The sequence below is a fragment of the Salvelinus alpinus genome, chromosome 8 (assembly GCF_045679555.1).
Source record: "Salvelinus alpinus chromosome 8, SLU_Salpinus.1, whole genome shotgun sequence".
Classification (NCBI taxonomy): Eukaryota; Metazoa; Chordata; class Actinopteri; order Salmoniformes; family Salmonidae; genus Salvelinus; species Salvelinus alpinus.
The window spans coordinates 75385620-75412369 of NC_092093.1; the positions used below are offsets into that span (position 1 = coordinate 75385620).

The 26750-nt window shown below is 42.3% G+C and overlaps 1 protein-coding gene across 1 annotated transcript in view; it reads right to left on the minus strand.

Moving 5' to 3' along the window:
• adarb2 (adenosine deaminase RNA specific B2 (inactive)) overlaps positions 1-26750 on the minus strand; it is a 198150-nt gene that overhangs the window by 57547 nt on the left and 113853 nt on the right. Inside the window, exons 2-3 of the mRNA XM_071415101.1 lie at positions 8827-8913; positions 7035-8014 (exon numbers count right to left, since the gene is read on the minus strand). Of these exons, the coding sequence (XP_071271202.1) occupies positions 7035-8014; positions 8827-8913 (1067 nt within the window). The remainder of the gene's footprint in view (positions 1-7034; positions 8015-8826; positions 8914-26750) is intronic.

A 26750-nucleotide genomic window follows, 5' to 3' on the forward strand; every position in this document is an offset into this window, starting at 1 on the left:
ACTATCTGTGACTACTGTTTTTCAACCGGACAATGACCCAAAACACACATCCAGGCTGTGTAAGGGCTATTTGACCAAGAAGGAGAGGGATGGAGTGCTGCATCAGATGACATGGCCTCCACAATCACCCGACCTCAGCCCAATTGAGATGGATTGGGATGAGTTGGACCGCAGAGTGAAGGAAAGGCAGCCAACAAGTGCTCATCACATGTGGGAACTCCTTCAAGACTGTTGGAAAAGAATGCCAAGACTGTGCAAAGCTGTCATCAAGGCAAAGGGTGGCTACTTTTTTCTTTTGAATATTTTATTTTTGCATTTTCCAATTAACAACATTCAAGACAAACGTGAAAAGATATTAGACAACAATAGGACAAAGTGACAGTAACAGATGAGCGTAACAAAAAGTAAAAATCAAACATACAATAAAAAAAGATTATAATGAGACATTGGATCATATGGTCACCTGCCGTAGGTTACATATTATACATTACGTGTGAAACATTATATAAGGATAATATAGAGATTCATTCAATGTGATGTGGGGGGAGATTCTCCATATAGTCAATAAAAGGTTGCCAAATTCTGTAAAATGTATTTAACTTATTCCTCAAGCGGTAAGTGATTTTCTCCAGTGGGATACAACTATTAACTTCTGATAGCCACATTGCAACTGGCAGGGGGGAATCCAATTTCCATTTCAAGGCAAAGGGTGGCTACTTTGAAGAATCTAAAATATACAATATATTTTGATTTATTTAACACTTTTTTGGTTAATCCATGAGTCCATATTTGTTCTTTCACAGTTTGATGTCTTCACTATTATTATACAATGTAGAAAATAGTTAAACTAAAGAAAAACCCTTGAATGAGTAGTCGTGTCCAAACTTTTGACCGGTACTATAAGTAAAGTAAATCTCAGCTTTGTTAAAAATACACTCAAGAAAAACTATTATATTCATCATAGTGATTGATTCAGGAGTACCATTAAAAAGGGGTTGGAACTGGTTTAGGGAACAGAACCGAAAACCAGAAAATAACATTTTTCAAGGAACATAAACAGAACCTGGAATGAAAGTGATCCATACTGTTCTGGAACAGAGCCGTTATTTTAAAAGTATGGGAACCGGTTAAGAACGTTCTTTTACGTTCAGAAATTGTTTGACTCCAACAAAAAAATGACACAGCAAAGCGCCTATGCAAACTTATTTCAGTGTCTGCCTGCAAGCTGAATATCTTTGCCATCGCATGTTTAGACTACCTGCCCCTCTCCGAAGCATAGGCTATTGTACTGACGTTACAATCGTAATTCAGAAGATAGGGAGAGAGATTTTTAATTCAATGATAGTTAAGGCTACTATAGACCTAGTAATCAAATCAAGCTACCATAGGCCTAGTAATCAAATCAAGTCAAATGGTATTTGTCACATGTGCCAAATGCAACAGATGTAGACCTTACCATGAAATGCTTACTTACAAGCCCTTAACCAATAATGCAGTTTTTTTAAGTAAGAAAATATTTGCCACAAAAATACATTTGAAAAATAAACTAAAGTAAAAATAAATATATACTGTATATACATAAAATGGTACACAATGAAATAACAATAACGAGGTTATATTCAGTATACAGGGGGTACTGGTACCAAGTCAATGTGCAGGGGTACAGGTTAGTCGAGGTAATTGAGGTAATATGTACATGTAGGTAGAGGTAAAGTGATGACGGGTTTTTAATCATGGTGCTGCTCTGCACACACAAGCTTGTTAGTTAGCTCAACCTTGTTAGCTAGCAAGCTCAAAGGACATTCAAAGTTCCGCCATTGAAGCCACTCCTCCAAGTTATAATTCTGTGGATCTAATTTACAGTGCAATCGGAAAGTATTCAGCCCCCTTGACTTTTTCCACATTTTGTTACATTATAGCCTTATTCTAAAATGGATGAAATTGCTGTTTTTTTCCCCTCATCAATCTACACACAATACTACATAATGACAAAGCAAAGTATTCAGACCCTTTACTCAGTACTTTGTTGAAGCACCTTTGGCAGCGATTACAGCCTCGAGTCTTCTTGGGTATGACGCTAGAAGCTTGGCACACCTGTATTTGGAGAGTTTCCCCCATTTTTCTCTGCAGATGCTCTCAAGCTCTGTCAGGTTGGATGGGGAGCGTCGCTGCACAGCTATTTTCAGGTCTCTCCACAGATGTTCGATCGGGTTCAAGTCCGGTCTCTGGCTGGGCCAATCAAGGACATTCAGAGACTTGTCCCAAAACCACTCCTAAGTTGTCTTGGCTGTGTGCTTAGGGTCATTGTCCTGTTGGATCATTGCCCTGTTCATTCAGGATCTCTCTGTACTTTGCTCCGTTCATCTTTCCCTCGATCCTGACTAGTCTCCCAGTCCCTGCCGCTGAAAAACCTCCCTCTGAACAGAGAAAGAACAGAGAAACTTGTTTCTCATGGTCTGAGTCCTTTAGGTGCCTTTTGTCAAACTTCAAGCGGGCTGTCATGTGCCTTTTACTGAGGAGTGGCTTCCGTCTGGCCACTCTATCATAAATGCCTGATTGGTGGAGTGCTGCAGAGATGGTTGTCCTTCAGAAAGATTCTCCCATCGCCACAGAGGAACTCTGGAGCTCTGTCAGAGTGACAATCGCGTTCTTGGTCGCCTTCATGACCAAGGCCCTTCTCTCCCGCTTGCTCAGTTTGGCCGGGCGGCCAGCTCTAGGAAGAGTGTTGGTGGTTCCAAACTTCTTCCATTTAAGAATGATGGAGGCCACTGTGTTCTTGGGGATCTTCAATGCTGCAGAAATGTTTGGGTACCCTTCCCCAGATCTGTGTCTCGACATAATCTTGTCTCTTAGCTCTACGGACAATTCCTTCGACTTCATGGTTTGGTTTTTGCTCTGATATCAACTGTGGGACCTTATATAGACAGGTGTGTGACTTTCCAAATCATATCCAATCAATTGAACTTACCACAGGTGGACTCCAATCAAGTTATAGAAACATCTCAAGGATGATAAATGGAAACATGATGCACCTGAACTCAATTGTGAGTCTCATAGCAAGGGGTCTGAATACTTATGTAAATAAGATATCTGTTTTTTATTTTTAATACATTTGCAATAATTTCTACAAACCTGTTTTCGCTTTGTCATTATGGGGTATTGTGTGTAGATTGATGAGGGAAAAAATAAATGTAATACATTTTGTAATGTAACAAAATGTGGGTAAAGTAAAGGGGTCTGAATACTTTCTGAATGCACAGCAGATAGTGCATGTCAAAACAGAATGCCCAGCGCTTCAAGCCTCCTCAATCTTCTCTTGCTCTCTCCCCACCCGCAAAATGTCAGTCCCATCTTGCACCATAGGCTACACTTGTCTGTCCATCACACATTTAAAAAACTAGCTTGCCTGCTCTATCCACACTGATTGTTGAAATAATTTCATGAGGTAAATGTAAAAAACGGTTGATTTGACAGGTTAAAAAAAACGAACCGGTACTGAACTTTATTTTGCTGGTAGGAACAGTGGAACAGAACAAAAACAAATGTGGTTCTATTCAGAAAGAAATGATTGGAAAATAATTTAGGTTCCAACCCCTGAAACAGAATAATATTCCCCACTAACAGACAACAATACAGAAAACCCCTCAAATTGCTGATATAGTAAATTAAATCAATGACGAGAGAATAGTCAGATTAACTGATGACTAAAATAGCAGTGCAGATGGCTCTATTTATCTTAGTGCAGAGATGTATTATACTTGTTGGTAATGAATATGTAGAGGTATGCTACGATGCAGAAATGCTGCTACGCAGCAGAAAGATCAGCGTACACAAAATTGAAAAGTCAGTAATAAATGATCATGTCAAATTTAATCAGATTATCATTGATTGAAGATTGTTTATACTATTTTAGCTGAACAGCGTACTTAACTTATACTTAAAACACGTGAAATTTGGATGTTTTTCTTTCACCTCAAATTCTAACTCTCACATGTAAAAAACTTTGCTGAAATGTAGATCCCCATGTTGTCACGTTTATTTCACACGAGTAGTTTCATGTTATTACATGATGTCACGTTATTACATTAACTTAAGATCAATGTAATCACATGTGAAACAGATATCACATGTGAAATTCATGTGGTTTTTCTGTAAGAGACACTAAGACAATCCGCAGAGCAATCTTAGAAGGATTGTGTGTTTGATGTGTGTGTGTCCTTCACCACTTCAAAATGACTGTTCCCCCTGTCCCCCATTCGACAGGAGCAAGCACGGCTGACTTTCAAGAATTTCCACAAGCGACTGCTTTCTGGAACTAAACGGGTGAGGCAAATCCTCTTAAAATCCTTTTAAACACCATGACAGGAGGTAAAAAATAAAAGTTTTCTCCCAGGCTAACATGAGCAGGTTGTTTGGCTGATGTTGTTCGGGAAAGGAAGGACACTTTGCTTGTCTATTCCTTCAAGGCATGGAAGGGAATGCTAATAGGACATAGCCCATTTAAAGGTCCACAATAGCTTTACTTTTGGTCATGTAGTGTATGTCAGCCAATTGTAACTCCAAAAAACGTATAGCTTATACCCATCTGAAACTGGTTCCGGCTGCTCACCTCACGTGCGCCTGCTGCTGAGGAGAGAGCACGATGCAGTTTTTTTATTTTTTTATTTTCGTATTTATCAATTGTTTAGTCATTATTATTATTGTAAATCATTATTATTATTGTAGGCCTATTTAATAATCTGAACTAGTACTTTAAATAGCCTTTGCAAAAAGTGTTTTGTTTAATTTTGTTGAGACATTTTCATTTACTAAATTAAGTTATACCTTTCATTTTGTGCTCCATATTTAGTTTAAAGTTCAAATAAATAGCCTAGCATTAGCCTATTGCTGTCATTTGTTGAGTAGGCCTATACGGTAGGCATTCACCTTCGTTGGTAATTCATTTAATGCCGCAATATAGTAACCTGTTCACATTTTCCCTATAAACAATGACTTGACTTACTTTTGATATTACCCTAATAATGTTAAGCATCTTTTGTGAAGGTTTGGTGTGTTATGGTTACTATTAGGCTTAGCTACAGCAGGCCTATGAAAGCAGTGCGCACCGGTACTCCAACTGACTCCGACAGTTAAACTTGAGGTGAGGAAGAATGTTTTAGGCCTACCAGAGTTACTCCTTTAATCTAACAATATAATGCTTATCTTGATAAAAATGAAGGAATTAGCCTTATTTATGCCTTTATCTGAATAGCAGTAGTAGCCTATCTGACAAGTATAAAGAAATCCATGTCAATGGTGCGAACATGGCGCTGGCATATCTCAATCTTTCTCTCCGTCTCTCTAGGGCTAGGAATCTCCTTTAATATATATATATTTTTATATGAATATCATATAATGGACGTCTAAGCATATAGGCCTATATGCATGCAATGCCCTGATGCATTTATCGCTCAAATCTCCGACAGCTGAATCATGTTTGAGGAACGTAAAAACCAATAAAAGAATAGACTACAACGTTTTTTAATGCTTCACATCGAAAGACAAACAAAACACATTTTTTGTAATTTGTTATAGGCAGTTTGTCAGGACACGTAACTGTGGATCATTTGACAAATATGCTTGTTTATTGACGGCGCTGACGGCTCCCAGCACGAGGTTTCTTTCTATCTCTCTTTCTCCCAGATCTGAACGGGTCTCTCGGATCCGAACCAGCACGGGTCTGTTTGGGTCTGTTTTCAACGGTCCTTTTCAGAAGGGGTCTGACACACACATCAGAAATTATTTTATGCATATCGTGTCGGGTGGGAAAGCCACGGAGCCATTTCGGAAGGGTCCAAACTTTTTGGACCCATTAAGACCTCTAGTACACACTACGCACACACTCAGACTACACTGCATACACCATACACACAAATACCGTGTATGAACAGACATGCACACACGCACCCATGCACACATAGCTACAGGTATCTGTGTATTTTTTGACATTGATGAACAATGTATCAACTATTTGTCTTAAATGTATAGAATAAATAGTGTTAATTATTAGAGCCTACAACAAAATGAATGATACTGTTGGCCTAGGTTTCCTAGATACCTAGATTTGTGCGATTATAAACATGTCTAAAGTGAAAATAACATTCACAGCTGATGATTGAATGAGCTAGAAAATGTTTCCCTGGTAGTGTTACCTTCGATATATTTGTTCATGTCCCAAATGGCATCATTTTCTCTATATTGTGCACAACTTCTGTTGAGGGCCTGTGCACTATCTAGAGAATAGGGTGCCATTTTGCACAGAACCTTAAATGCTGAATTGAAGGTTAAAATGTCCAACCACAGAATCCAGCCCTGAATGACTTTGGGGTCTAAAATGGAAAAGTTCCTCAAAACTTGTTTGCCTGGTCTGATTGCTCTTTACATATTTGAGTAAATGAGCACGGGATTGGGTCAGTGGTTTGTTTGTCGATTTGCTCTTTGCTTTTCGATCTCCTTTGGGCAAGAGATTGAATTAATGTTTGTAGATGCTACACCTGGGGAAACAAGAGATTGTGCAAAATTACAATACTCTACCAATTATAGCTCTAGAAACACACACACGCAAAATAGAAAAGCTCATTTTGGGAGCCGTTCTGTTTTCTCTTGTGTCGGAGGCACAAGGCCAATAATTTGCTTCATTTACATCCCTTTCCGTTTGAATAGATCACTGAGCAGATTTTGTTTACCCGCAGCCTGAGCCTTCCAACGTACACACACCATTTGCATGTTTCCACTAGATACGCCACCCACTGTCGTCACACTTCCCGTCCAAAGTAAATGATAAGTCAGCATGCTTACAAATCTCCCTTATCATCATCCCTCCTCCCTCTCTTCATCCCCCTGTCAGCTCATCCTTACCCATATCTCCTCCCTCTTAATTACTTGTTGGATGGCGATAGTGTTTCTGCTGTGTTCCTGCTGCTTTGGCTATTACAGGACCCTGTATGGGGGAGAAGAAGCTGACAGATGTCCCAACCAAAAGCCAAGCTACTCACCTGGGGCAAATGAGGGCATCTATTCCTGCTGGGTTTAAGGCCTCCTCTCCCCTCAGGAGCCAGCCTGATGTTGAAGAGGGCCTGCAAAGCGCACTGGGCCGCCTGGGTCTTGGCCAGCTTCTTGCTGCGTCCAGAGCCCTCGAATATCCTCCCGTCCACACGGACTGCCATGATGAAGCTCCGCGCCCGCCGCCCCTCTGTCCTCTCGGACAGGCACACGTACCTCAGGCCTGGACGCAGCTCGTTGAGCAGCACCACAGGGGTCTTGGGGGCCTCGGCGGGGATGGTCACAGGGACCCCTGCCAGCCGCTGCTTGGCCTGCACCATTAAGTCCAACGTGTGGCGAAGTAATCGGCCGTGCCGGAGGGCGCTGGAGAGGCGCAGCTCGCTCTTCTCCGACGCCGACCGGTAGAGGGAGAAGCTGTCGCCGACTACACCACCACATGACGACGGCTCAAACTCCTTGAACAGAGTGTCTGGGAAGTCTGCCGCCTGGTCCGAGGTAAAGTCTGCAGAGGGGTTGCCATGGTTACCCATGGCCAGGTGAGCCTGAGGAGCGTTGGGGAACTGAATGAAGGACTTGAGGGCCAGCTCGGCCGCCCTCATCTTAGCTTTCTTCTTGGTGGGGCCCGTGCCCTCGAAGGTGAGGCCATTCACCTCTACGGCGATTGAGAACAGGGGTGCGTGGACCGGGCCGGTCTGGGATACCATGCGGTACTGGAGGCCTGGCCTCAGCTCATTCAGCTGCACCAGGGCATTCTTTGGTGAGTCCGACCACAACAGTTTCTTGTAGATCAGACGGAGTTTGCACAGGTGTCCGTTATTGTCCTCCTCCAACGGCCGCTTCCTCTTCAGACCGGAAGTCCCACCTCTAGATGTGTCCGATTTGAACAGTGATTGGCGGTCGCCGGGGACAATAGAACAGCAGTCCTCTAGGTTACCAATATTTCGGTTCTCTTTGACCTCAGTGCTACTGGTGCCTGACAACGACAAGAAAAGGAAACAAAACAATTTAGAGCAATAAAACCATTGTTCAGAATAAAAGTAAGTAATAAATGCAGACATAACTGTGTGGCGCTCCATTTTCACTATATTTCAGTGTGCAATAGAATGAGATTCAGAAAGCAACGCTCTTGGGGCAGATTTAGCCACTTGATACACAATGAAAGGGTAATGAACAGATCTACCAGCGTCCCCCAGTCGACAGTCCCCAAAGTTCATAGCGAGGGAGGCTATCTTATTTAAGTGTTCTAAAATTCAAATCCAAATCCCCTCAAATGGGGTATTATCTGCCAAATCATTCTGTAATCTGCTGCAAAATTGGTTCTGTGACTCTGAGGTTTAAGTGGGAGAGTATTTGTTACTGTACCCAATGCAAAGCAGCAATCTCTTTTGTAATGGGGGGATTGTATTGTATTGAAAGTTACACACATTGGGGAGTGAAAGAGCAAAGCCATCGGCCTTATTTCAGACTTCTATTCTCTATGAGGACAAAGTTGGAGCAGCTGTGCTATCATGCTCTGCTCTTCAAACCTAGTTACAGGGACAAAGAAGCATATTGCATTTCTGAAAAATTTTCACAAATTTTTGTTTCAAAACCAGAAAATGTACAGATAGATCACTTTCATATCTGGTCTACAGTACAGTGTATTTACAATATGTGGAAGCAGTACTGTAATTTGTCCAAGACAAATTTCTCCTTGGGATGAATACAGTATATCATAGGCTATCATATCACCAGTGGCTGTGCATCCAGTATGTTGGGAGGAATATACTGAGTGGTGTGACTTACTTAAAGTGTCCTCATCCTCTGTGCTGGTGGTCCCTGGGCTCATGTACTTGAAGGGAGCGATCAATGCAGAGAGCATGCTGACTTTCTCTGTGAACAGAGAGGAAAGAGACAGACAAACACACCATGAGTGCTACTGTGGAATGAAACAGTGCTACTGATACACTGACATGTAAACACACTCTACCTACACACTCTACACATGGAGTACGGCTGGTCTATCCTGTCTTTCTCAGTCCATTTCTCCTCCTCCTCCGCTTTCTGCTTAGAGAGCAGTGCTCAAACTATTGATCATTAAGAGATATTAGGTGTTGGGGAAGTCAGGAAGTGGTTTCTAATTAAAGGGGTTTGACTGGCCTGTCGATGTATGCTCAGCCTGGGCTGAAAGCACCAGACCCAGCTGTGATGGACTCTAATAGGGTGTTACACTGTAAACAACACGCACACCTGGAGGAAGGAACACCAGGGGGACCTCTAGGGAGACAACCTGAATCCATTGTATTTAAAGGGATGGCACAGCAGCCCACATATTACTGTACCCATCCCCTTTAATTACAATAGACCACTGTTTCCCAATCCGTTGCTTGAACTCCTTCGCTCCCTCCCTCCCTCCCTCCCTCCCTCCCTCCCTCCCTCCCTCCCTCCCTCCCTCCCTTCGCTCCCTCCCTCCCTCCCTCCCTCCCTCCCTCCCTCCCTCCCTCCCTTTGCTCCCTCCCTCCTTCCCTCCCTCCCTCCCCGTTGAACAATACTGAAGGGTTTGATGATTCACAATGACACACACGGCTGCTCTCTAAGAGCTGTGGACAGATCAGCCGTGTCCCAGTGGGGTGAAATTACAATATACCACTCTGCATTGTGACCTAATTACAGTATAACTAACACCAGCAAAATGCAGCTGTTAGTCGGTCTGTCCATTAGAGAAAACAGCAGCAGAAGGTCTCGGCACACACTGACTAGTTTCTAGATAAATCAATCTATATGCTGTTAGCTATGTCTCTAGAGGGCAACTTGTTTCTACCTACGTAATTATTGTCGTTGCAGTGTTTTCTCTCAAACGTTAGATCCTGAAATTATCAAAAACACCATCTAACACTGTAGCTGCTGAAGTGTTTCTGAAGACATGTCTTCTGACCGTGAACCTTAAAAGACAAACGTCCACACAAAGTGTAAAACACAGCGCAAAATATATACGGAGGACAATTACCACATGCCGGCATAAGTTTCCACGTGGGCCTCAGAAGCCTTTAATGTATTTTTTTATCATCGTGTTGTGCCTTAGGTTCTGCACCACCCACTCAACTCAACAACCTCTGCCAAGTGTTGACGCTCACTGGGCTGTGAGGGGCTAGAGAGAGAGAGAGACAGAGCCAACCCACTGATATGTATGACATCATCAGCCAGACTAACAAAGAGATGGAACTCATTCAGGACAGGTTTACAGTAAATGTTGGCCTCAGATCTTAGATCTAGTTAGGTATGGCACAGTAATAAAGAAAAACAAGTTTTAACATACTGTAGGTATTGCTCAGGTAAACTGATAAGATATTAAGTCAATCATACATACAGTAAGGACAGAGATTCTGATAAAGATTTTGGCACTGGGGATTGTGAAGAGAACAACCTACACCCTGTAAAATAGGGATTTACCTGTTGTATAATAGGGCTCTTATTAAAACCAGGTTTGCCAAGTTTGGCAAGTGAAGTGTGTGTTTATGCATGCATGTGTGTGTGTGTAAGAAAATTCACAATGAGCAGATGATAAGGGCCCTGTCTACTTTATCCTTTCTTTTCCTGGTTCAGTGCAGAGGGAGGGTAATGAGCCAATCACATTTCCCTGTGGTTCCTTCCACATAACGGATGGGTCAGATGAGCGACTGGAGACATTAGAAATAGGCACTGAGGGAAATCATTGACTGGCTTTCTGCCCCCCCCCCTCTCTCCATCTCTGCCTGTCTCGCGGGCCACAGATTAAACAGCTCTGAACTGGTAAATGAGAGAGGCTGCATTGTCTCAGTGAGCTGCCGGCCACACTTAAAATCTGATTTCTGTCCGATGGCTCAGCTGATCGCTAAGCAGCTGATCACTAGCTGCATAAATAAACAGCTTGTGTGTGTGTGTGTGTGTGTGTGTGTGTGTGTGTGTGTGTGTGTGTGTGTGTGTGTGTGTGTGTGTGTGTGTGTGTGTGTGTGTGTGTGTGTGTGTGTGTGTGTGTGTGTGTGTGTGTGTGTGTGTGTGTGTGTGTGTGTGAGTAAATTACTCTCCAGTCAGTGTGTACACACATAAATCCACTGGCTTACATTAAAAACCAACACATATCTTTTACAGCCAAGATTCATGACTGCATTTAACTGCTGTATTGGAGCTAGGTCCCAGGTTGGTCCAAATAGCACCCTATTCCCTATATAGTGCACTACATTTGAACAGGACCAATAGGGATATGGTCAAAAGTAGTGTACTATAAAGTGAATAGGGTGCCATTTGGGACATATCTTTATTTCTTTATTTTACTAGTTTGTTTGTGTTAATTTAACTTTTAACTGTATACTTCTTCACCCAATGCCTTTCTACATTTGATAATCTCTTGTCTGTACAGTGCTTCAGATCATACCAACAATCTCAAGTGCTGTCATAAAATGTCATGATAGGCTGTGCCAAACATTATAGGATTCATTAAAGGATTATGCAGACATATTGACAGGCAAGGTGGGAATAGCAGTATGTCATCCAAGGACTGAGTGATTGGGGTGTGCGTGTGTGTATGTGTCTTTGTGTGTGTGTGTGTGTGTGTGTGTGTCTTTGTGTGTGTGTGTGTGTGTGTGTGTGTGTGTGTGTGTGTGTGTGTGTGTGTGTGTGTGTGTGTGTGTGTGTGTGTGTGTGTGTGTGTGTGTGTGTGTGTGTGTGTGTGTGTGTGCGCCAGTGTTTTGTGTAGCAGTCGGATGGATATTTAGCACCTGATTAGTGCCACAGAAGACAGAGGAGCCAGGCCATCTGCTTTACTTGTGTTCTCCTGGACCATGCCAAGGACAGGGCTTTAGGAGACAACCCAACCCAAAGACACAGCCCACAGCCATCCCTATCTTTCTACCCCAACACCACCAGCCCTAGCACCAAACCCCAGCACCAGCCCCCCCAGTGCCAGCTGCCTAGCCCCAGCCCCAGTCTTGCCCCAGTCCAACCCCCCACTCCGCAGCCCGAGCGCCAACCCAAGCTAAGCTCTAGCTTGGACCATCCAGTTAACCAATCGTATGGCATGATGCTTGATTGAATTAGTTTAATCGTGTCAGATTCATGCTCATTCACATTTGGGCAAAACTCAGAGAAGGAAGGCAAGGCCATATAATCTTCAAATCTTGAAACTGATACAGTCAGGCTCTAAAAAGAAACATATTTACAAAAACAATACTGCACATCGATGGAAAGGCTCTTGAATCCAAGTATTTTTATTATAAAGGAGGAATGTGAGGCCAGCATAGCAATGCAAAGCCACAAGGGCATTGAGAAGATATCAAAGCTGTGCTTGAACTGAACTGAAGTGGGCACTCGTTATTACACACCATTGTGACTACGCAGGGAAATGCAGAGGAAAAAAAACAGTGTCAATGAATCATTGATAGTGAGGAGAGGAAAAATTCAATAACACTTCTTCTTCCATTATGGCTTTTAGACAGAGAGATACATAGCACCCACTCACTCTCACACAGTCTCAAAAAGGGGCTTGATGTGGATGAGTATCATTGAAGGGCCTGCTCCAGTGTCTGTGCTGATGCTATGGTAGCAGGACCTATTAAACTGAGCAGGTTTCCTGTCAAACACACCCCATAACATAACACACACCTACCTCTCTTCTTAAAGCACTCACCTCACCGAAGAGCGCTAGTGGTTCTTTACAGAAACACTGTGACACGAGAGATACGACTTCCTTCTTTGCATCATAAAAGCTTTTCAATGTTAGAGCTCGGATACTGCACGGGACAAAAGGCTTTTGGGCCTAATGCATTCAATAAATAAACCTGGCATTGCATGATTTCTGCATTTGCACCTAATGTAGATAGTGGTGGATGTCCTTGTCTTCAACCTTCAGTGCTTTCAGGGATAAAATTGCACTCACTTTGTGAAACGGTACCAGAAAGGGAATAGGACTTCGACAAGACGAATTCAGGGTAGATGGGAAAAGAGAAACCGACAGAGATTCCCAACGTGGACCCACAATGCACTTGAATTCCTATTCTTAACCTCACCCAATTAAAACTGTTCGTCTCTTTTCTTCTCCGTTATGTCTGATAGTGTTCACGGATGATGATTACTACCTGATAAACAGGGGATTTAATGCACAGTCGTCTTTTTCCTCTTTAACAGAATATTAATGTCAGTCGAGCCGTCATCCATGAGGGAGACTAATTAACAAACATGATAAAGACTAGACACGCAGACAGACAGACAAAGATTTGATGTGCTGCCTCCCTCTGGGTCTGTTGCCTTAATAATCTGATAACAAACTTCTCATATGTATTTACAAGGTACAGTGACAGTGACAGAGACACAGATAAGTCTGGAGTGTAATGAAATGATGCAGCCAGGTCTGTGATTACGTCTTGCACTGGAAAGTGTTTTGCATTCTGTAAGGATCTGTCTGCGTGTCTGCCTGCAAGTCTGCCGGTCCATCCACCCGTCTATCCTCTCCACCCCATAACTATCCATCAGGGCATGACCAGACAGACCACTGTGACGCTCCATTCGCCTTCCAATCTCAGAGTGTTGGGCTACCATTCAGCAGGTGTACAGTTAGGGATTAATTGGCCTCCGCATGTAAAACTTCCAAGAGCACCGTGCATAATCCAGACCAGCAGGGACTCTAGAGAGCAACACCACAGCCTGAGTATTAATTTACGAAAGGAGGATGAGTGAGATGGAGTGAAAGGTGAAAAACCAGACTGCAACATTTCCATGACAGATAACTTGTGTGCGAGTCTGGATATACTTTACATATATTCATCCTTTTTTCCATCCCTCCATCTCTCTCCCACTCTATCCATCTATTCCTCCACCTGTCCATCTCTTTCTCTTTCTGCCTAGGGGAGCCTCATGAACAAAATGAACCTGGCTGTCTGATTTACGGCGACGCCATCTTTATGCGGCCATTAGGACACCTATAATCAGGCTCTGTGTTTACACTACTTTGTTCAGCAGAAATTGCTGCACCGATGGTCCCGGGAAGCACAGATGGGACACGGACACTTTTTCATCGCCTGTTCCATATGACAGCGCCCAACACATCTGGTATGCAGCGAGGAAACATCTTTGCACTAATTTGTTTGTCACTATATATTGAAAGGACTATCTGTCATTCTGCCATGCTTTGGTTGCGTCGCGGCGTGATGTTTGAAGACTTGGCTAGTCATAAGTTTCAGATGTGCGGCCACTCAGGACACACTTACAGGAGCAGCCCATCTGACTGATGGAAATGAACGGAGGAAAGGAAGTAAGGAGGAAACGGAGAAAAAAATGATAAAATGTGTCCCTGATTTAAAGCAGACATAATTTCACCATGAATCATCAGCGGTGTTTGAATTATGTTACTATGTTTTAATTCTTCCCACTGCGCAACACAACAATAAGTATTAAGGAGATATTATGTTTTTTGTAATACAATGGAAAGGGAATAAGCTACACTCTTCTCATGTGTATGTAGTCATGTGACTTCTCACCAACAATTAACGTCCTGGGTAAACGAGAGACAAATACCAACTGGCACCACATTTCACAATATGGAGAACGAGAGATGTTTGAGTGTGAGGGGGGGGCTAACTAACGCTGCATCCCAAATGGAATTCTATTCCCTATATAGTGCATTATTTTCACCAAAACCCTATGGGCCCTGGTCAAAAGTAGTGCACTGTATCGGCAAATGGGAGATATTTAGGACGTAACCTAACACTATGGTGTATTTCCCTCCATTCAGGCACTGACTGCCCTCTATATTTCACACAATCCTGCAGCTAGAAATTGCGATAAATATGAACTGACAGCTCATGATATCCCATTTCCAATCCTATGCTCCACACTAAGTGTGATTCAGAGTCAATTAAAGAACTGTTTGATGTTGATCCATTCAGACTCAGAAATTAAGCACAGGGCTGGTAGTATTTACTACTATGGTGTAGCACTGCTCTTGCTTGTGAGTGTGTGTGTGTGTGTGTGTGTGTGTGTGTGTGTGTGTGTGTGTGTGTGTGTGTGTGTGTGTGTGTGTGTGTGTGTGTGTGTGTGTGTGTGTGTGTGTGTGTGTGTGTGCTAACCTGTGTACAGCATTCTACTATAAGGCAGTGAGGAAAATGTAAAATACAGACCTGTGCTGGTCAGGACAATGTAAATGATGTGATTCTTTCTTTGTGATTTTTCCCTAGGCATTCTAAACTACAAAAATACATTTAAAGGGCCTGGGATGTACTAGTGCAATTGATGTGGAATGTAAATGGCATTGGCACTAGTACAGAAATCTATCTTTTTCTTTGAACAAAACCAGATGCATTTATCAAAGGACAGCCACTTCCCAAGTCCCTGAGAAGTACATTAATGTAGCAACGGGGATTAGGCTTGGCAATATCAGCTGCATTAGGGGAAACATCCCAGAGAGCAGTGTGTCTTTTGTTATTGTATGTCTACATGTAAAATGTATTTTTAACATTCATTTAAATGGAGGAAGGGAAAGGTGCTTCTTCCTTTTGTGGTTGGCTAAGTGGTTCAAACTGGTCCAAAGTATATTGGAGGGTGAAAAGCAAACCTTTTTGAAGGAGTACTGTAGACATTAATGACAAATTGCTAAAGAAGAATGCTAAAAGCGTACTCGTGAATACATTACACTAGTCACAGATGAGGAGAGTAGAGCGGTGACTGCACATGGTCATTAGAATAAGAGTTCTCCTCTAGGGGATCTATTTTAACAAATCTAACGCAATGGTGAATCTAAGCGCTGGTGGTAGCACTATAGGTTCGGGGGTGAGGCAGAAATATTCAAGCTATTTTCACTACCACAATTATAGGCGCAGTTGCTGGCAGTGGTGTGGGCCGTGTTTTGATGAATAAGCCAGTTGTGGGTGTGTCGAGGCTTGGCCCCTCTCCTGCCAATCAGAACATGCTTCCTGGCTAAATACACTACAAAAGTATGTGGACAACCCTTCAAATTAGTGGATTTGGCAATTTCAGCCACAACCCGTTGCTGAAAGGTGTATAAAATCAAGCATACAGCCATGCAATCTCCATAGACAAACTTTGGCAGTAGAATGGCCCGTACTGAAGAGCTCAGTGACTTTCAACGTGGCTCAGTCATAGGATGCCACCTTTCCAACAAGTCACTTTGTCAAATATCTGCCCTGCTAGAGCTGCCCTGGTCAACTGTAAATGCTGTTATTGTGAAGTAGAAATGTCTAGGAGCAACAGCGGCTCAGCCGCGGAGTGGTAGGCCACACAAGCTCACAGAACGGGACCGCCGAGTGCTGAAGTGTGTAGCGTGTAAAAAGAGTCTCGTCTCGGTTGCACTACCGAGTTCCAAACGGCCTCTGGAAGAAACGTCTGTCATAAGAACTGTTCGTCGGGAGCTTCGTGAAATGTCTTTCATTGGCAGAACAGCCGCACGCAAGCCTAAGATCACCATGCGCCAATGCCAAGCATCGGCTGGAGTGGTGTACAATTTGCCGCCATTTGACTCTGGAGCAGTGGAAATGCTTTCTCTGGAGTGATGAATCGCGCTTCTCCATCTGGCAGTCAGACAGACAAATCTGGGTTTTGGCGGATGCCAGGAGAACGCTACCTGCTCCAATGCATAGTGCCAACTATAAAGTTAGGTGAAAGAGGAATACTGGTCTGGGACTGTTGCTCTTGGTTCGGGCTTGGCCCCTTAGTTCGAGTGAAGGGAAATCTTAACTACAGCATACAATGACATTCTAGACGATTCTGTGATTCCAACTTTGTGGAAATAGTCTGGGGAAGGCCCTTTCCTATTTTAGCATGACAATGCCCCCGTGCACACAGCGATACAGAAATGGTTTGTCTAGATCAGTGTGGAAGAACTTGACTGGCCTGCACAGAGCCTTGACCTCAACTCCATTGAACACCTTTTATTTAAAAACATGTTGGGGGGTAGATCAGCTTGAATATTGTAAATAGATTGTAGCTTCCATCAATGTAATTGTCTGCTGTCACACCCTGATCTATTTCACCTGCCTTTGTGCTCGTCTCCACCCCCGACCAGGTGTCTCCCATCTGCCCCCATTATCCTGTGTATTTATACCTGCGTTTTCTGTTTGTCTGTTGCCAGTTCATCTTGTCCCGTCAAGTCTTACCAGTGTGTTCCCGTGTTTCCTGTGCTTTAGTTTTTGTTTATTCTCATCTTCCCATTTCTGACCTTTCTGCCTGCCATCCTGTACCTGCCTGCCATCCTATACCTGCCTGCCATCCTGTACCTGCCTGCCATCCTGTACCTGCCTGACTCTGATTTGGATTATGATTCTTTGCCTGCCTTGACTTACCTTTTGCCTGCCCCCTGACCTATAATAAACTCAGACTCCTGTGTCTGCATCTGGGTAACAGCCTGAGCCTTGATAGTCTGTATCATTTACAATCCCCCATATAATGTTTTGTAAATATATGTATACACATACAGATACATGCATACATACACACGTATATATATAAATATAAATACATATACATCGAACACCTTTGGGATGAATTTGAACGTCGACTGTGAGCCAGGCCTAATCGCCCAACATCAGTGCCCGACCTCACTAATGTTCTTGTGGCTGAATGGAAGCAAGTCCCTGCAGCAATGTTCCAACATCTAGTGGAAAGCCTTCCCAGAAGTGTTATAGCAGCGAAATGGGGGACCAACTCCATATTAATGCCCATGATTTTGGAAGGAGATGTTCAACGAGCAGGTGTCCAGATACTTTTGGTCATGTGGTGTATGTGGTTGCTTCAAGTTGTGTATTTATGGTCCTTATTGCATTGGCATCAACTCCAATTGGAATGTTAGTCCGTTATAAGCTAGTTTGTTAAATAGACTGACCCACATTTGCTAAATATGCAGTCCACATTGTTCTAATGGAAACGGACTGGAAACAGACATGCCAAACATAGTCAATAACTAAGGTTCTAATGAAATTCTAATCAAAATAAAACAACTTGTTTTAAATAGGCTATGTCTAAATACAGTTCGTATAATACAGACAAGGCAACTAAGACTATGAAGAGTTTTACGCCCATCCAAACCTTATACAGGAGCTGTATAAAGATCCAATATAAAGAGATACGGGGAATGTCCCCTCACCGTTATACTGCTCGCAAATGTAATGTTTTCACTTCTCCAGAAATAGCAGATGGAATTGCATTGCATTCGAGCCATGTAGCTTATATTATCACCATAAACCCATGGATGGTGAATATTTCCAATATGTTTGGTTTTTAAATTAATTAAACGAAAAACAATCAATCTGCTTTTTAAACCAACAACAATAGTTCTAAATAAGATCTGGTCAGAAGCATGATATCATAAATCGCTTCTCTCGTTCCATGGCACTGTGCACACGTAGGCCTAAATGTCTTTACGCATAACGTTCACAAGTCTATACAAACTACTAGGCTCCTGCCAATTGTATCGCTGCGTTGTATTAAAAAAATATATATATGCAGTTGATATGGGATTATAGGAGGATTCAATAGTTTGGAGGAGCGCGCGTTTTTGGTAATCTGACGCTGGGCGCTCTTTGAAAATGGGGATGGATAATTTACGTGAAGAAGCGAAATGAAGTATGCATGTATGTGAATTTTGAATAATGAAAAAACATGAGGGCGAAACCTCCCAAATTGTTCAAAGCACCCTCAGTAGACCATTTTAAACCCCTTTATTCATAAGCTACTTGGCTATTTTTTGTGCCCTTTTGAATAATACAACTGTGGGATGTTTTGCACGGATACGTGGTGAAAGGGTTTCGTTGTATTTCTCCTGCGAATGGTTCTTTAGGATTTCACTGATGTGGAACGCTCGTCACCGTCACCGTGTCCTAATGCTGCTAAGAGCGTGTCCTCTGTCAGAATCAAGTGTCATGGATCACATAGACCCTGAGGTATTTTAAGGCCAACAGTGTTGCCTAGCTCACACACACCATCACTCAAATAGGTCTCCATGTGAACTCCAAGTCGACTCGAAATGAACTTCAGACAAAGTGCAAACTCTGTTTAAGTGCAATACAGTTTTCTAGTCCCAAATCAATGTGCCTTATGTCAGGACAATCCGTTGCATTTATCAGGAGTGTACATTCTGTCAGAATTACTGTACATAAACAGTTATGATCAAATCAATAGAGGCATGTGCATGTGGCCAAATCATTAGGACAGAAATATGCTTTATGCAACACACAAATATGAAAGTTCACCATTCACATATTGTCTCTCATACATTCAGCTACGTACTTGGAGACTTACACAATACACTGGCAACACACTGGCTGACTGACGTGGTTTGTACCCTTCACATTGCTACTCTGCAGCGAGCGGTGAATAGCTAGGAGATGAGCGAGGCCCTTAGTAAGACACACTGGTTGAATTGGTGAAGAGGGCTTCATTTGTGCTGCCTTCATGGCTTCTTTGACTTTGAAGTGCACGGCACACCTGACTCATATTTGTATCTGAACCACTAACTGACTGGTGTGTTAGTGCTCATTTCCGTTCCTCCCTTTGAAGCACTGAGAGACAGAACTATTTTCAGAGGCCCTAAAATCCCACATCACATTATTATAGAGGAATTATATGCCTGCAGTGTGTGTATGCAGAGATCTCTCTCACACTCAGTCAGTGTGTGGACTTAATATAGCTCTCAGTAACTGTAGTGAACATCAGATAAACCTGGCATCAAAGATGACTCTGTCTATACTGTGTATTCCTACCCTTTCTGTCTTAAGCTTACCATATGTTTCCCAGTCACTAATATATTATGACAACATTTTGTGACGTTTTTGTCTGTTTTGGTGTTCGGCTGGTTTGTCGGAGTTACATAGCCAAAGTCCACGCCCCTTCGTCAGTGATTGGTCAATAGTAGGGATTCTTCAATTAAATGTTTGTTGTCATTCAATGACAGGCAACTAGTTTTCATGCATTTTTCTCTCTCTCTCTCTCTCTCTCTCTCTCTCTCTCTCTCTCTCTCTCTCTCTCTCTCTCTCTCTCTCTCTCTCTCTCTCTCTCATAAAGAAGCAGGCAGTATATGTGTTCTGTAACCCTGAGGCTGCTTGATTTACACTGGCCTCCCTCCCACCCCTGAGGGAGAATGATCAGTAAAGACACCCCTCTGTCTCATGCTGCCAGTCTTCACACACAACACACTGGCTATAACCCCTTATATTCAGACACTGTGTCTACACTGTAGCTATACCATCTGGGAATAAAGAAAAACCTTTTCTACCCCAACATAATTCTGGCTGACACCTTTATGCGCAGTGACTTTTACATACTACAATGCCAATTTTACTGTTCGTCAACCACAGAGGAGTGTAACGGCTTTCTTCCTGGGATGAAGGAGAGGACCAAAACGCAGCGCGGCTAGTGTTCAACATGTTTAATAAAGAATAATAATGTGAACACTACAAGCTACAAAACAATAAATGTGAAAACCGGAAACAGTCCTATCTGGTGCAGAACACAAAGACAGGAAACAATCACCCACAAACCAACAGTGCAAACAGGCTACCTTAATATGGTTCCCAATCAGAGACAATGACAAACACCTGCCTCTGATTGAGAACCATATTAGGTCAAACAACAAACCCAACATAGAAACACAAAACATAGAATGCCCACCCAGCTCACGTCCTGACCAACTAAACACAGACTAAACAAAGGAAATAAGGTCAGGAACGTGACAAGGAGGCTCCTCAGAGGAGGAAGGGGAGGACCATCCTCCTCAGTAAAAACATTGAAAAAATTATCCTTTTTAGATAAAACTATACTAAATATATTCACATGTAACCAAATAATTGATTAAAACACACTGTTTACAATGAAGGTCTACAGTAGCCTCAACAGCACTCTGTAGGGTAGCACCATGGTATAGTCAGAGGACAGCTAGCTTCCGTCCTCCTCTTGGTATATTGACTTCAAATCAAAACCTAGGAGGCTCTTGGTTCTCATCCCCTTCCATAGACTTACACAGTAATTATGACAACTTCCGGAGGACATCCTCCAACCTATCGGAGCTCTTGCAGCATGAACTGACATGTTGTTCAACCAATAAAAAATCAGAGAATTAATCTAGTACTGAAAGCATAAGCTACAGTTAACTACCACTGCAGTGCATACAATGTGGTGAGTAATTGATTCAAAGAGAGAGAAAGACAATAGTTTAACAGTTTTCAACAAATTAATTTCTTAAAAAATGAAGAAGCAAGAGAGAGAGATTTCGTCATTTTTATTTCAGTTTCAGTTTCATTTACTTAGCTAGCAAATGGAGCTGGCTAGTTTAGTTACTCAAACAGCCGGCTCAAACAGAGGGATGCTATGTTAGCTAGCTGGCTATGACTATCCAACACAACACTGGAACTCTTCCAAGTCAAGGTAAGCTTTTGGTTTTATTAACTTATTGCCACCGGGGCCCGCCGGTGTAACTGCTTACTGACTATACGCTGCAACATTACTGCATTATTGTAGCAAGTTTACTAACGCATTAGTTCTATTAGCTATGTTGACTAGGACGTTACTTTAGCTAATATGGGGACAACGATGTAGGCTGTATTTTATGACATGGTTTGGCCTGGAACGTTTTTTTCGCCTGGTCACATACAGCTGATGTGTTGTTCATTGAAGTCTACAAACGAAGGGAAAAGGTGAGAGTGCATGGAAGCGAGAAGGAATACAACGTGGCTACTATAAAAGTGAACTGTGTTTATGTGTGATCAGGGGTTTATTAAATTCCGTCGATTGTGTTGAAAAACGGAAATAAAAAATACCCGAATTTGTCCAATAGAAATTCTTGTTTGCAAGGCGGTATTGAATGTGTCACTGTCTTTCATCTCAAATGTTTCTATCGACCTGTGTGCACTTACGTTGTAAACTTTTATTCATAGGCTAGGTTATAGCAACCCCATGATGGGTATATGGAACATGTTTGTATTATGTAGTAGCCTGATGTTACATTGACCTGGGTGAATGGAATATGAATGACAGTCATCCAACATGCTGTAATAGAAATAAGGCCATGCTCATGAAAAAATCGTCCTCCCTCATCATAAACGGCACTGACCTCCACCGGTCAACCAGCTTTGGTTTTGTCTATGCACCTGATGTGTGCAATTAATAGGTTAAACCACATGACTGAAGCTCACTATCGCAAACTGATCTCAATACAGTAGAGTACAGTACACCAATCAGTGCTTTTAATAATGGCCGTTTCAGATTGATATCCTGAGGTTTCAATGATAAGTAACATATGCAGTAGTTGAGAACTGGCTGACCAATCTTGTTTCAAAGTAGTGTATGCAGATTCAGGAACTTGCAGGTACTAGATGTGTCACAGCTACCTACACAGCTGTTGAGCTTCTGGTGCAATGAACAGTGTGTGTGTTCTTTAAAAAAAAAGATTATTATACAGTGGGGAGAACAAGTATTTGATACACTGCCGATTTTGCAGGTTTTCCTACTTACAAAGCATGTAGACGTCTGTCATTTTTATCATAGGTACACTTCAACTGTGAGAGACGGAATCTAAAACAAAAATCCAGAAAATCACATTGTATGATTTTTAAGTAATTAATTTGCATTTTATTGCATGACATAAGTATTTGATCACCTACCAACCAGTAAGAATTCCGGCTCTCACAGACCTGTTAGTTTTTCTTTAAGAAGCCCTCCTGTTCTCCACTCATTACCTGTATTAACTGCACCTGTTTGAACTCGTTACCTGTATAAAAGACACCTGTCCACACACTCAATCAAACAGACTCCAACCTCTCCACAATGGCCAAGACCAGAGAGCTGTGTAAGTACATCAGGGATAAGATTGTAGACCTGCACAAGGCTGGGATGGGCTACAGGACAATAGGCAAGCAGCTTGGTGAGAAGGCAACAACTGTTGGCGCAATTATTAGAAAATGGAAGAAGTTCAAGATGACGGTCAATCACCCTCGGTCTGGGGCTCCATGCAAGATCTTACCTCGTGGGGCATCAATGATCATGAGGAAGGTGAGGGATCAGCCAAGAACTACACGGCAGGACCTGGTCAATGACCTGAAGAGAGCTGGGACCACAGCCTCAAAGAAAACCATTAGTAACACACTACGCCGTCATGGATTAAAATCCTGCAGCGCACGCAAGGTCCCCCTGCTCAAGCCAGCGCATGTCCAGGCCCGTCTGAAGTTTGCCAATGACCATCTGGATGATCCAGAGGAGGAATGGGAGAAGGTCATGTGGTCTGATGAGACAAAAATATAGCTTTTTGGTCTAAACTCCACTCGCCGTGTTTGGAGGAAGAAGAAGGATGAGTACAACCCCAAGAACACCATCCCAACCGTGAAGCATGGAGGTGGAAACATCATTCTTTGGGGATGCTTTTCTGCAAAGGGGACAGGACGACTGCACCGTATTGAGGGGAGGATGGATGGGGCCATGTATCGCGAGATCTTGGCCAACAACCTCCTTCCCTCAGTAAGAGCATTGAAGATGGGTCGTGGCTGGGTCTTCCAGCATGACAACAACCCAAAACACACAGCCAGGGCAACCAAGGAGTGGCTCCGTAAGAAGCATCTCAAGGTCCTGGAGTGGCCTAGCCAGTCTCCAGACCTGAACCCAATAGAAAATCTTTGGAGGGAACTGAAAGTCCGTATTGCCCAGCGACAGCCCCGAAACCTGAAGGATCTGGAGAAGGTCTGTATGGAGGAGTGGGCCAAAATCCCTGCTGCAGTGTGTGCAAACCTGGTCAAGAACTACAGGAAACGTATGATCTCTGTAATTGCAAACAAAGGTTTCTGTACCAAATATTAAGTTCTGCTTTTCTGATGTATCAAATACTTATGTCATACAATAAAATGCAAATTAATTACTTAAAAATCATACAATGTGATTTTCTGGATTTTTGTTTTAGATTCCGTCTCCCACAGTTGAAGTGTACCTATGATAAAAATTACAGACCTCTACATGCTTTGTAAGTAGGAAAACCTGCAAAATCAGCAGTGTATCAAATACTTGTTCTCCCCACTGTATATATTTTTTTACAACTGCCCAACCTTGGCCTGTCCTGTGGCAGGGCTCATCTCCATTCCTGCACACGCACGCATGCACTTTCACACGCACGCACACACACACACACACACATCCCATTCCTGCTTGCGGACGTGTTATGGATGACACTAGCTGACCTCCACCTCTGCCTCTCCACAGATCCCAGGAGCATTCTAATCGACCTGCTAAAAGACTACCGACCCCTGGGTCAGACACTCACCAGGGTCAGCCTGTTTGGTAGGTAAATGATTCAAGGTTGAAATGGATAGATGCACTGATGGATCTGTGTGCATCAATTCAGAATCTCACTTACTGACTTCCTCCTGACCATCAATCTCTGATTTCTTAAAAGACGATGAGTAAAATAACATAGAAGAGCATAGATTTGGAGCAGGGGTGTAAAACTCAAATTCCTGGAGGGCCGTGTGTCTGGTGATTTTTGTTATTCCCTTTCAATTCGTGCCTTATTAAGGCCCTCCAGGAATTGAGTTTGACAACCCTGATTTTGAGTGTGAAGTTGTACTGTGAGAAAGTGTATGTGGGTGACCAATTTGAGTCCCTCTCTCAACCAACCTTGCTGGCCTGAGTTGAACTGAGTTGAGGCATACTGCTTTTTACTGTATTGGATATGTGACAGGACCTTAACTGGTTCTGCTTGGGTCACCAGGAGCCACCACCCTCAGAATCCCATATCAACACATCAGATTGACTGGGATTAACCAAGGGCCAACAGGGAAGCCTATAGGGTTGGCTGACTGGAAAAATACTGTTACACAAGATATAGTCCCGGCGAAGACCCAGTTTGGGGTTGAACGTTGTCTATTAAACATTATACCAGTGTGTGGATGTACTTTCTGTTCAACATGATCCTCTCTGATACTGCACATGGGATACGTTTTATATATACAGTATATATATATATATATATATATATACATAAATATATTTTTCAAAAATACCTTTATTTAACTAGGCAAGTCAGTTAAGAACAAATTCTTATTTACAATGACGGCCTATATATATATATACAGTTGAAGTCAGAAGTTTACATACACTTAGGTTGGAGTCATTAAAACTCATTTTTCAGGCTAGCCGAAACATTTGACCCAAGTTAAACAATTTAAAGGCAATGCTACCAAATACTAATTGAGTGTATGTAAACTTCTGACCCACTGGGAATGTGAGGAAAGAAATAAAAGCAGAAAAAAATAATTCTCTCTACTGTTATTCTGACATTTCACGTTCTTAAAATAAAGTGGTGATCCTAACTGACATAAGACAGGGAATTTATACTCAGATTAAATGTCAGGAATTGTGAAAAACTGAGTTTAAATGTATTTGGCTAAGGTGTATGTAAACCTCCAACTTCAACTGTATATGAATATGCGCAAAGCCTCCCACTAAACATACACAATAAATGGTAGACACTAGGCTAAATATGTATTATGTGTTGGGTGAACTAAGCTATCTTTCTTTAAAAAATGCTGTACTTCATTAGAGAACAGTTTGAAAGGTTGGTAGTACATTTCATGCCGGGTGATTTCATGTTAGCTGTGTTGCTCATGATATTGAGGAAGAGCGTTGGGATTAATAACATGGCAGCCAACGCTGGCTGGTTATTGGCTGCTGTAGAACGAGTTAGAATGTATTTCTACCACCGAGCGAGGAGCTGTTTGTTGAGATAATTGCATTCTCAAAGGACGCGAACGGAACACATAAATTAATTTCTAGCTGGAGTAACAGACAGGATTTATGCTTTCATGGGGCGGGTTCGTTTACAGAACAAATAAATTAGATGTTTAAAAAAAATTAATTATGTTTCTTCATGTCATTAAAGAGTATCAGTTATCTGATGACTTTGAAATATACACTCATGGTTGTCTGATGCGTTTTGATGACAAAGTAAATCACCCTCTTACAGGAATGCATAATAATGAATACAGTGGTGGAAGGAATGAAACATCACTATATTAGAGTGACTGGTTTAACTCTGGATGCTATGTGTTGCAATACAATATGCTGGCCTGGGTTGGCCTAGACATGTACAGTATGTTGGAGGAGGACGTTTTACAAATGTTGTTATACTACGAACAGTATAACCTCAATAGATGAAAAACAATCAAATTAATACATGAAAAACAATAGGGCACATTTGAAAAATAGCTGTTATAAAAAACGACATAACGCTCAACATGCATGGTGTAAATGTGTCAGTAGATATGGTTGGCTACCATTTGATCTTTAATACTGTGGGATAATGTAGGTCTTATTTGAATGACCTGCTTCTTAATCCATGCCAAGGAGAGCAGAAAATACTAATTTGACACGGCTAACTTTTATCTGCTCTGTTGTAATTAGGAAAACCTCATTAAGTTCATTAAGTCATCCTTTGTGTTCAAGGATTTGTTTTACATACGCCACCAACGCTGCCTGCCTGCCAGGCAGTGAATTAGCCTAGTGCTAACTCTTTGAATTAGCCTAGCGCTCCCTAGCTCTTTGTCTTTTACTAGACAGAGTTAAAGGAAAAAATCCATAAAAAACAATATATATATATATTTATTTTTTATTAGTCCACTGTTGCTACAGTCCCAAAATGTTTTGCATGTCAGAAGTCAAGTTATCAAGATAATAGATTTTCAAGAAGCACTGTCATTTGCCACATCATCATGATG